Source organism: Doryrhamphus excisus, chromosome 2 (assembly GCF_030265055.1).
Source record: "Doryrhamphus excisus isolate RoL2022-K1 chromosome 2, RoL_Dexc_1.0, whole genome shotgun sequence".
In the NCBI taxonomy this organism is placed as follows: Eukaryota; Metazoa; Chordata; class Actinopteri; order Syngnathiformes; family Syngnathidae; genus Doryrhamphus; species Doryrhamphus excisus.
In genome coordinates this window covers 10,176,123-10,188,771 of record NC_080467.1, presented here as the reverse complement: position 1 = coordinate 10,188,771, position 12,649 = coordinate 10,176,123, and the positions used below count along the sequence as shown (strand labels likewise).

At 47.1% G+C, this 12,649-nt stretch overlaps 1 protein-coding gene across 17 annotated transcripts in view; it reads right to left on the bottom strand.

Moving 5' to 3' along the window:
* LOC131120056 (disabled homolog 2-interacting protein-like) overlaps positions 1-12,649 on the bottom strand; it is a 75,407-nt gene that overhangs the window by 13,306 nt on the left and 49,452 nt on the right. For 15 of the 17 annotated variants that reach the window (XM_058065095.1, XM_058065097.1, XM_058065096.1 and 12 more), the window contains 3 exons: positions 4,086-4,239; positions 2,667-2,765; positions 1,651-2,205 (listed from right to left, as the gene is read on the bottom strand). In XM_058065095.1, the coding sequence (XP_057921078.1) occupies positions 1,651-2,205; positions 2,667-2,765; positions 4,086-4,239 (808 nt within the window). Of the gene's footprint in view, positions 1-1,650; positions 2,206-2,666; positions 2,766-4,085; positions 4,240-9,414; positions 12,231-12,649 lie in introns of those variants that run through there. The other 2 variants (XM_058065110.1, XM_058065111.1) reach the window with 2 other exon arrangements.

The following is a 12,649-nucleotide window of genomic DNA, read 5'->3' as shown; positions in this document are numbered from 1 at the left end:
ATACACATCGCTTTTTCAAAGCGCTAATCATTCATCACACCGCTGAGCCGTGATGAAGTCAAAGTAAAGTTTTCAAAGCTGCTCCAGTGAGCACTCCAGTCGAGAGACAAAAAAAAAAATCGCACTGACGAGACAACGAAAGACAAAGATGGTGGTGCTGCGTCAACTAAAAGTTGTTCTTGAAACTACAAGTCCTGGTTTGCCGATGCTTATATAAGTCGGAAGGGTGTGGTCATTTCGTAAGATGATTGCAACCCAAACTTCATGGCTTCTGAGTGAATTAGATTCCCTCCAGGTGGATTGGAAGCGAATTGTCGCCATGGGAGTCGTTAGCTGTGGTACAATTCAGATTAATTAAACGAACGGCAAGTGCGACTGCAGTGCACAGTACTTGTATTCTACCATTCAGTTAATTCCAAGCACCCCAATGAAGTGGTACTGAAGAGTTAGACGATCCAGGTCTTTTGGGGCCCTTCACAATGAAAATGTGAAGATACCGTGAAGACCCTGCCAACAACAGACCTGAACATGCGACTTGGTTGGACTTAGATTATTTCACCACCATCTGGTTGCTTCTAGTATCGGTATGCCTCCTGGAACATCAGGGATGCATGTACAGAATTAGCCTGAGCTAAAAATGTAATACAGGCTGGTGCGAGCGGGGAGGAAATGACCTGCCTGTCTGGTGTCTGTCTGCCTGCGCTATTACAGCTGTAGGGGTCAAAAGTTCGTTCAAAGAGCAGACGGTGCGGGAATATTTAACCTTTACGTGCCGCAAAGGCTCTCGACGGGGCCCGGCGGTAACAGCCGCTCTGATGTGCTTGTTTGCTAAACATGGTGTTTGTCCACGGAGAGTACATGCAGGAGCAAAATAACAGCTGAATCATCCCAGTCTGTTCTTGGAGGAATGGAATAGAATTTGCTTTGTTTTTTGTACCTCAGCCGAGTGCGAATCATGGCAGGAAAAGTGATGCTCAACTTCCGTTACTTAGTTCTCTAGTTAGTTAGCATGAGATTGTTTGTTGGCTTGTTACATCCATTCATCTATCTTCTGAAGTTGACTGTTCCCAGGCCAGTTGAGAGACATAGTCTCAACAATATGTCCCGAGTCTTACCCGAGGCCTCCCACTGGTAGGACGTGCCCTGAACACCTCCGCAGGAAGGCGTCTGGGAAGCATCCTGACCAGATGGCCGAGCCTCTGATCTGGCTCCTCTAAATGTGGAGAATCAGAGGTTCCACTCAAGATTTTCTCCACGATGACGGTGCTTCTCACGTAATCCATAAGGGAGAGCCCACCAACCCGATGGAGGAAAAAATTTTGCCTGCTTGTAGCAGTGATCTTGTCCTTTTGGTTACTACCCAAAGCTCATGATCATAGGATGACCCAAAAACTGAGATCTTTCCCTTGCGGCTCAACTCCTTCTTGAGCAACGGACCGGACCGATGCATAGTCCGCATCACTGCAGATGCCACACCAATCCACCCGTCAATGTCACTTTCCAGCCAAGATCAGGGCAATGACTATGGTGAAAATAATCAAGTTTGTAATCCACATTACCGCCACCTACAGGACTGAAGTGACTTGACTGGACTCATTGTCCGTCGCACAGCCACACAACAAGCGCCCATTACATATTCACGCTACTTACTTTGGCTTTGCCGGTGCTCTGCAGAATGTGCACCAGCGCGCACGCCATCTCCTCTTTGTTCTTGACGCTAATCCCAGGCTCCAGCACGGAGCATAGGAGCATGTAGTTGTTGGTGGTGTACTCTGCAAACTCCTTGTACATCTCCATGGGCAGGATGCTCATGCTCTGGTAGCGGGCCTTGATCCGGATCATAGGTCCTGACGTCTTGCCCTTGGGGGGATTGGGCGTGCTCACCGGGTACCACTTCTCCACAAACTGCCGGCCGGTGACCGCCGCCACTGGGATGTTGACGAGTCCGATGTAATTGTTCTTGTCCTTCTTTTTCTTCTTGTCGCTGTCTTTGTAGAGGTGGGCCGTGATGCTATGCACCGCCGGCAGGTTGTTGAAGTCAAAGTGCTCCCCCCAGAAGACGTTGTCCGTCTTGAGCTTGCAGGTGGTGCGGGCGTACAGCGAGTCGTCCAAGCACAGCTCGCAGAAGTATTTCTTCTTGGCTGGGATGTCCTTGGCTTCGATGATCCACAGCCGCAGCATGTTCTCCACTCGCCGGCTGTTGTCCTGCAGACCAAACAAGGACAGGGTTTGAGGAAAGCAAGCTAGTGGTACCGCTTCTGGTGCTAGCAGACAGTTGACTGGACAAAGGTAGCGAAAGCAAGGCAGCGAAGAAAAACCTGACAACTGGCGAGTCAGATAGGAATAAAATTGGTCCAAATACCATTCATTCTAAATCCTAGTTATATAGAAAGTAGTTGGAACCAAATGTGGCCCCCTGTGTATGTACATTATCTGCGGAACACATATGTCAGGCGTCGGTTTTCTCCATTCCCATTGGTCAGCTTGTTTACGATGTCCCCACTGCAGTCAAAGTTTGGCTTTTGTACGCCCCAGTTTTTGTATGATTTGTTTTTTTGTCGAAAAATCACCAATTTTCCCTGGTAACCTCGGAGCTGTAGCTACAATAACAACATAACAGAATTTGGGATGTGCATCATCTCTGTACAGTAGATCTCCATCCTTGCCTTGTTTGGCTGGACCGCCCTCCTCAGGTTCTCCATCCATTTGTCCCTCTCGGCCGATGAGCGGCAGGAAAAGCACTTGCTTCCCGAGGAGGTCGTCACCTGCCGAGTAGGAAAGATGAGCGCTTTAATGCATAATACAAAAATACTTTGACATTTCCAAATTACTTTAGGTTTTAAGTTTTTTTTAGTTGAAAATATTGATCATACTGTGGACTTCCAACATTGCCTTTACAGTTCATGCAGGCTTTGTTATAGTGACACTTTTAGACACTGGAACAGATCAATTCACATTACAGTGCAGAATGGCTGATAAAAGGCTAGCATTAAAGTCTCTTTGGAGCAAAACTGGATGTTCTAAGCCAACAGAAGTGGTTATTACTGGATGTTGTTGAAGTGCATAGTGAGCTGGAGAAGGCGTAACAAAGGAATGATGTAACGAGGCGGATGACAAAGATTAGAGGAGATTTCAGGCCCGCACAAAAGACAGCGATGAGAATGTGAAGTATTATGTCTCCCCATGATGCTCCACACACACACACACACACACACACACAGCAGCATCACATACGTGTGACTGGCAATAATCAGAAGCAGTGGCTTTCAGAGCGCGTTCCAAATTACCGCAGGTTATCATAAGGTTAAATCCCACAGCCAGAGACACAACAGATTACCCGCCGCGCTTGCATTTATTTCCCTCGGCCATGCCCAATGATGGAAAGGTCAGTTTGAGTTTGGCAGTAAAATAAATAAAAACTTTAAAAGAATCTGACGTCTCATTGCTTCCTACAGCTTTAAAAGATGGTGACACTAAATATTTCCGATTGCTTTGGCGTCTAAATTCATTACGTCACCGTAGCTTTAATCCAAAATCCAAATAAAAAGTGATTTAAGGTGCTTAGTGTGTTCTCAGGACCCCCCTGCGCATAATAATCTTTATATAATCTTTAGCCTCAGTTGGTCCAGCTTAGAGCTGGGGGGGATTCCTCCTTTAAGCCTAGGTCACACCCGGATGTACCTTTTTTTTCTTTGGTGATTTTTGGCGTTCCCCAAATCACTGCGACACGTACAAAATATCAGAACATACAAAGGCTTGGCGACAGTAATCATGTATGTAGAGTACACATGTAGCGTGGGACACACGTGAGAGCCTGCAAGTTTGACGTACAGAAGACAAGTTGACTGTAGTTTTGAACTATGTGTCCATGCACATATTATACAAACAAGCTCTACTCTTGGCAGAGGTTATAAATATATACAATCATAGGAATGCATTCGCGGTAATAATGAATGTTTCTTGCAAATATTTAATTTTCACTGATAAGAGCAGCAGTTTTCATCAGCCACATGCTGGGCGGCGAACACGGCAGACCTCAATGAAGTCTTCAGTCAGTCAGCGCGAGCTGGTTGTTTTGGTCTCACCTCAAAGCAGTAGTCCTGCCCGAGGATGCTGCTGTGAACGGGCTTGATGATGACCTCGTCCTCCATGCTTAAGTCCAGGGCTTCCACAGCGCTGCTGGGACTGAGCAGTGACTCATGGGAGCGAGACTCCTTCAGCCTTGGCATCAGATGTGATCTAGGGGTGGGAGAAAAGGAAGGGGAGTGAGTCACCCCGAGGAAGCGCAAGAAAAAGAAGAAGAAGAGTCGACGGGAGCGCCAGCATATGCACTGCGCGCGTTAGCGAGTGTGTCACGGCGAGTGCGAGGGAGGAAAGTGTGAGGAGAGCGAGCGAGAGAGAGGGAGGGAGGACGCTCGACTTTGCCTGGAGCGAGTCCTCGCTGCGACGACATCAGCACATGTTGGCACGAGTGCTGAGCTCGCCTGCTAATGGATGATTCCCGTCTTACGGTCGTTGAATGAGGGAGCTGGAAGTTGCTTCTGCATCAATGGAAGCAATCATTGATTACCAATAATGGTTAGCTTGAGACGAGAGACGGGAGACAAATCGAATACCTGCAACGGGTTGTGGTGAAAATGCTTGAGGTCGCATGCTGGTGTGGCGGACCGGGCCGAACTCTGATTATTTTATTATAACAGCTGTGAATGGACAGTTTCCGATATAATTCAAACAGGAGCTGATATAATCAATTGCAATGCCAGCGCTGGAGAGAACATTGAAAATATTCCATTCCTAACACTCCTGAATGCCTTCAGAGTTGCTCTGGGTGACTAGTTGACAGCTTGGGTATTTAACTCATTGGCTTACACTCCTCAGCTTTCATTTAGCAAGGATCTGTGGACCAGAGTTCGAGCCACAGCCGTTGCGGGGCCAGATTGCGCACCATTAGTTACATTAGCATACATGTAAGACAGATATCCTCAAAATTTCAAGTCATTCCGACTTAAGTTGTGTCACACTTTGGGGTTTAATAACAGCATGACCATGTGGCGTATTTGTCAGAGCAATTTATAGCACGGGCAACAGAGTCGGGTTGCATGATTTGATGAATGCCCCCCCTTTTGTGTGTCGTCGTTCAGGAGTAGTAGAGTGAGCTAAAGACTCTTATCTGGTTGGGAAAATGGGCCACATGTAATTGTGTGGTACTGTGTAAAAGTCTTAGAAATGTGTTTTAGCAACGCTAGAGTGATCATATATAACTAGAATCCCACTCAGTCAAGCACGGCTCTCCGCCAAGGATGGACTGTGGGAGGAAAAAAATGCATGCAAAGCCAATAGTGGACTAAGACTTTTGCACACTGCTCTCCTCGTGGCACTGGCGGCCTCAAAGGCCTCAATTCTTCTACCACACCGGTCCATGTACAGTATATTTGTGTGCGGATGCCTGAGACGGACTTCCAGAGATTCCATGAGGAACGTTTCCTCAGCCCCCGCCGTGAAAGATTGGCTGGATCACAAGCTCGGAGATTTTTATGACTTCTATTATTCATATCATCCTACATCCAGACTTCAGGATTTTACAACGTACAAGCTAGTATTAGGCAGTTTCCTGTCTGTCTGAAAGTAGGGCACACTTTCCTCTTCTGCTGTTCGATAGAAACCCAGTTAGGGTGGACGTCAAGCAGAGTAATGGATTCTGAGTGTGTCTGGACGGCAACCTGTGCACTATACGTATGCATCCTGGAAAGAAAAAGACCTCATGTGATTGTCAGGCTCTGATAGAGTCTGCAAGCATCCGGGCGTCTGAGCACTCAGACCTGCAACGAAGCCGACCTCAAGGGAATATCATTTTTATTATTATTTTTTTTACCAAGAGCTGAACTAATGCACCACACATCCCAATAACAAAGCTTTGAACCTGCTGGGCCGCTGCTACAACTTGGCTGCATTGTTTCAGCACAATGGCATGCCGCAACACGGCACGTTAGAGTCCATGTGAAGCTAATCTTCACTATGCTGCTAATGCTCCCTTTGTGTGGCGGCTATATTACCAACATGCAAAACAATCCCAACAATAAGCACTTTCCTCAGGAGAGGCTTCCAGCGGTTCTCGTTTGGCAGTTCTCGTTTGTGTCTCGTGATACTCCGAGTACTTCAGTTGAGAATGTTTTGTACCGTTGATTCGCAATCGAGCCTGCGTCAACACACCTGTGATCACCCCGTCCCTCCTCCCCAACGCCAATACATTTGCAACCTTGTGAAAAGCTTCATTGTAAATGACGGACAGAAAAAGCAGTTATTCACCTATCCTGCAATGAGCGTGTCCATTATTTCCACCGCTCCGATGCTGACTCAACATAAAGGGCCGCGGGCCGTAATGAAGCGACAGAGTGTCCATCAGGCTGCAGTGTTCTGGCTCACGGGTTTGATGGCTCATCGGATACCGCCACATGCGGTGTCCATCGACATCGGCGGACGACTGAACAAGCATGTGGACAGTATTTGAGACGGGGGTGAACATTGTCAGTCGCTGCTGGTGTACAACACAGGATATCTGACGTGTCGCTACGAGCCGGAGAATATCATCTAATGTCGAGTTGGATGAGACAGAGGAAGACAAAAGCCAAAAATCTTCTAACGAGAGGATCCAACTACTAGTGCCTCTGGACTAGAAATGCATGGTCCACCACAATATAGCCCTTTAGGCATGTGGATTTTCCATGTATTGATGGACTCGGGTGGATTAACGTTGGCGCATTACGGTTAAATCAACACACAGGGGCAATGTAAGACCTGAATCATCAGAGTCTGTTCTTTGAACCCAGGTCTTTCCGATCCCCTGATGTTGTGGCCACCATGCTAACCACTCACACACCGTGCAGCCTGTGACCGTGTAAATGTCGTAAATGAAGCCACGTAGTCAGAAACATTCAATAACACTCGAGCTATTCCCTTACAGGCGGCGTCTTTAAATAGCCAACATAGCTCAGCTTGCAGGGTCTAGAATAGCCCACATGCTGGCGACTCCTTGAGTCTTCAGGCTCGTAACAGCGCCAGAGGTCTAATGCATGCAAGACAAAAGAGAGATTAGCCAGGAAACGAAGGACGATAAAGGCATAGACACCGTGGGCGTGACCAAACAGGGAAGGAAAGCATGAAAAGCCTCCTATATGAAAAACAAACGTGTAAGATGCACATGCTCACAAAGCAAGGGAGAGATGGGTTAGCGTTTGCTCTTCAGTTAGCATTTGCTAAATGCTCAGCTCCTCCGGGCCTCTGTTTTTTTTGGGGGGGGGGGGTCAACAGGGAAGCACTGGCAAACGTGGTGGGAATCTGCGGCCTGCTAAGTGAGATCAGCTGTTGAGGGAGCAAGTGTGCAGCCAGGCCGAGGCGAGCCTTGGAGATGATTTGGTCCAACATCTGCCAGGACGCTCACTATATGAAACATTGATGAATACCAGAGGCCATTCTTGCTCATTATTCACCAATTACAATAATAAGCATTCGACGCAAAGCGTGGAAAAATAGCGGCAGCCGTGACAGAGCTTTGAAGTGCAAAGAGTCAGAAGATTGTTGTGTAATGATGTAGATAAGCAAGGTCTACGTATGTGTACACTTTTATACACAAGTATATTTGCAGGTTGTCAAATGTCAGACCAGATATGTTAGAAAGGGTTGAAAGGTCACCCTAATGACTGCATGAAAAAACAGCGGCTAAGGTGAGAGTTTAAAGGTCAAATTAATGATTAGCACGGCTCTGGGAAGACACCCATGCATAGTGGTGCTTGCCGTCATGGTAACGGTAATTGCATTCACCATCCGCGACTGAATTGCGTACACAGACGCACTTCTGCAACCATAAAGATGCCATCAAATAAATCTTATTTAGCTCCGCGCTGCAGTCAAATGTGCAACGGCGGCCTCATTTGCAAAAAAGTAGTTTAGGACAATGTGTGAGTGACCTTTGCCTGTCGGGTCTGATTCACAACTCTAAAACTCAGAGAACAACGCCGGTCTTCCTGGAGAATTGGTGAAAGGAAACAGAAAGACAAGGGACACTTAACTCCAACTAATTGGAACAGCTGCCCAATTTACAGAGTGTGAATTCATTTTGGGGCCAATCAGCATTCCCCGCCATCAAACGCCGGAGGCTAGATAGATGCCACGGCGGCATTTGAACTGGAGTTTGTTTCGATGATACGACAAAACGCTGCCATCCAGAATGTCTTGTACGAGCCTAACCCGAGTCACAGACTACAGAGTAGCTGCTTAGACATAATTGGACTGCGTTGTAAGTCACATGTCGCCAGTTAGAAAAGCCAATTAGAAGCCAGAAGAGAGACATTTCTGGAAAAGGCATGATTGGCAAACAGATGAAAAGGGGAATTGGATCGTAAAATGCATGTCACTCCTGAACATAACACTACAACCGGTTAGCGGTTTCAAGGTACGCTATAATTGTGCGTCATACCGTTTCTATGATTGAGAAGTTGTGATTGAGAAGGAGTGCATGATAAGTGGTGTTTAGCATTTATTTTGCACTGAACAACAAGCAACAACCATTGCAGTTGCTAACAACAATCCCCCGCTAAAGAAATGCTACTTTAATGGTCTGTGAATGAGAAAATACAGTTTGCGTGGTGATTTTCCGGGTTTTAAACGTTGACTCAGAGGTGACCAAGAGGCAGTGAAAGACCCTGTCATGCAAGGTCACAGTAACGAGTGCGTAGAAATACTCGGAGATGGACACCAAAACGTCATAAGCAAGTACACATCATGGGTCTTTTTGTTCTTGCAGCAACTTAACTCGCCGCTACAAGACAACTATTGCATAACAGCAAAGTGTGCGTTGAACCGATTGGAAGAGGAGCGGAAATGTGCTTCTCACTTCTTGACCTGAATATTCAATCAGCCCCGTGGCGCTGGACAAAGGCGGAGGCAAACACGAGGAGTTCACAAGAACGAGAAAAGAAAAGGAGGCCAATCAAATTTCTTCCCACGCAACACCCTGCAAGATTTGGCCACTTCTTGCCCCGACTACTCCCTAATTTGGACTTTGTTCTGAGTTTGGTTATGTTTGTGAGTTTTTGCTACAGGTGAGGTGACTTTAGTGCATAAGTGCTTCGAAATTGCAAAATACTGTCAGTGTCAAAGGTTTGCCTCTAGCGCTGAATATTTTTTGTCGACAAGTCCACGCACGCCCATGTGTTTTTCTCTCAGCAAATACTCCACTCTGCAGCGCTCTTTCTCTTTTCAACGATCTATTCTTTACATTTGAGAATGCACACAGACACTTGTTGTCTTTGTAGCCTAAACAACCGCCTCCTTCCTGAGTCCTCGGTGGACCGTGACAAAGATAACCCCCCAGTGAAACACACCCAGGATGAGATCCTAAGACAAAACAACACTCACGACCTGATGAATAAATGAAACATGGTGCGGCGGAGTCTCTCCAGGACCAACGCGTGGCTTCACTCGGGCTCGCATTCCTCAAAAGCAGATGTTTTCCGTGTTTTGCCGACCATTTCGGGAGTCCTGGGAACGCGACCGGAGCGTCTGTCCTCTGAGCACGGCGCTCCCAAAGGATGTGTGTTGCTACCAACACACTCCTCTCCACATCGCATTTAAAAAGACAGCGCTCCACGCTGTCAACATGGCCGACGTAGGCTCTAGGCTCCTGCCGGAAAAATAAAACTTGCACCCCAAAACACAAGCAGGGATCAAACATGGCAAAGGTCTTTAATGACTTGGTCATTGATTTGTGTTTTATTGTGTTGGCTCAATAGCATCAGCAGATGAAGAAGTCCGGGGTAGGAAAGGCGCTCTTTGCTTTTTTAAGCACAAAACATTCAACTCTTGAAGTGAACGAGGACCGGTGTGATGTCATTTAACGTCGAACCCTCCTGGAGCGTCCCAAAAAAAGTCCCAAAGATGGACTAGTGGATCGCGATCGCCGAGTTGGCAACCCCTGCTCTACATATTTGCCTTTGAAGTTACGCAAAACCTCAAATTACCAGCATGCATAAATACATCTATGAATAATAAACAATCCAACATGGCCCAGATAGCTGATTCCAATAGTCGGACTGCTTCATGTTCTCTGACAAACGCTACCCGGAATGGCTGTTATTCTCGAACATAGCAAACAAGATTACGTTGCCTTGCCATCATCACATCTCTGAAGGACATATATGGAGTGTGAGTCGGCAGGCAGGAAGTCCCTCCCTGTTCCGCTGTGGCAGGAAACAGGCACCCAGTCTGTGGGGTGTGAGGGGGGGGGGGTTCCAGACATACAACATAGTGGCGAACGATGTGGTCAGGATAGACTGATGCTGCCACCGCTCAGACAACTAAAGCGCTCTACAATAAATGTTTAACATGGAATTCCACGTGGACCAGTTGCACCCACGGTGCCGACTCCATAGCCATTTCATGTCAAGAAGGAGTTTTGATGCACGGCAAATTACACTTTGTCTTATCGCAGGCGTTCAGTAAGTGAGACGTGCTTTCAAGAGAGCGGCTGGTTAAAGGTTAACTACGGAGGCAAGGCAGAGTCCTGCGGGGGATTTCCTCATTCCAGTCCTGGTGCTGATGATGTCATATCTCACAGGATTGTTTGGAGTGCAGCTGCTCCACGATGTAACACGAGTCTGGATATTGTAGCTGTTATAGCTTATTTTGTCGCAGAAACGCATCAATATCATTGTGGCCTGAAAACCTGAATGGACTCAATCCCCCCCCCCAAAAAAGGAGCAGCCTCAGCAATGGGTGTTAACGTGTTCAAAGCAGACTGAATATATTTGTACTGCAACTCTGTAAGAGATCCTCATGCCAAAGAGTGTGTAGGCTGGTATGTGTGCACATGCAGCAGTGCCAAGATGGGGTCAGTGGAAAGAGGTCGTCCCTAAGGGGGGGGCCCGGGAAAAAGACAAACCTATTTAGTGACTCACCACCTGCCTGCACGGAGGTTACTGATGCTGTACATAACCTGGCTGCTCTCTCTCACGCATAAAGTATATCACCTGGAGTATCGGAGATGTATGAGAGGCAGGGAAACGGGAGAGAAAACAACGGTCAGGGCAATCCGACAAGAAGATGCCGTGCTCATTACAGGAGAGATGCAAATGGATGCGAGCTTGTCGGGAGATAATCAAAAGAAGATGACGTTGGTTCCATCACATTTAAAAGCCCAACAAAACTGACTGAACTGGAACCATTGCACATGTCAAACCCCCATAAGTCAATAAAGTCAATAACGTGTTAGTTTCATCCTTCTCCTGCCTTTGGTAGAGTTACAGTTCAACTGCACACAAAGACGACATTTAATACTACTAAGTAGGCCACGTGATTGGAGGACAGAAAGGAAATCACCCAATCTGTGTCCCTATCGATACCTTCTATGAGGACCCAATCACTAGTGATTGCAAAGCTGGTGTTCAATTCCTCTCCCGGAAGAGCCTGATCAATGAGATCTTGTGCCACTTTGTCGATATCTGCTGAGCAGATGTTAAAGGATCCGCCTCATGCGTGGAGAGCATGTAAAGCCGTCCCGGTTTCGTAAGGATTACAGGAATACACATTAAGGCGGAGATTAGCGAAGTCGCTGTTAACGTGTGCGGAAGTTTGGAGAGTTGGGTTGCCTGTTCCCGTGCACTTCCAGTGCGAGGAGACCGTGATTGGCAGCACCAAACGAAGGCCCATTGGGAACATATGTGCTGCCGGGTGCCGGAATAATTTTCAATGTTTTTCCATGGTTTCCACGCGGGGCCAACCTGGTTGTAAATATTCCAGCATCCGCCATGTCGTCCAGAGTGGTTAGTTCTCCCCGCCCCCTCACAACCGCCAGTGGTTACGACCTATTGACCCCCTAGTCAAGCGCAGCACTGCCTCGCTTTGCTGCATGCATCCGATCCAGTGCTCTGCTCCACATCATCGGCTCTAAGAGGAATTAACACGCATCACAGATACGCGCTACGATGGAGCGGGATGGATGATACGAGGACTGTTCTTAAATGCAGTCGGTCAAAAGAAGCGGCATGATCATACAAGGCTGTTGCATAACTGCTCCTGTCATGCTGAACACAGACGCGACGCAATAACGCCTCCGTACCTTCAAATATCTTTTTTTTTTTTTGCTTTGTCACTTGTCTTATTGACTTCCTCTTTCTCATTCTGCTTCCCCAACTCACAATTCGGTCAGGCTTCATCATCATTCCTTTCCTGACCTAAAATGTGATACTCTGAGCACATCCGATGATTCCATGTAGCCGCTTAGGTTGTGCACATCTATTCATGTGCATAAAAGTGTTTTCTCTTGCTTCATCCCTCTGGGCACAGGGGGGGGGGGGGGGGGGGGGGGGGGGCAGGGGATGTGTTGCATTTAAATACAGGCTGACGGCAATGTTAGTCTCCTTCTAGGACCATCAATGGTACAGCTGCGTAAATTTGTTATTAATAAATAGAATGTTTTCATAGTTCATACAGCAGAGAAAACCTGTTCATGATATTTTAAAAACATGACCCTGTAAACATCAAACACCCCAATAGTCACCTTTTATACTAGCATTGCCTAATACAGCAGACATGATTAGCGATAATAAGACATAACTCAGCCTTAGCATTGGAAAAGGTCCTTGTTGTTGTCGTA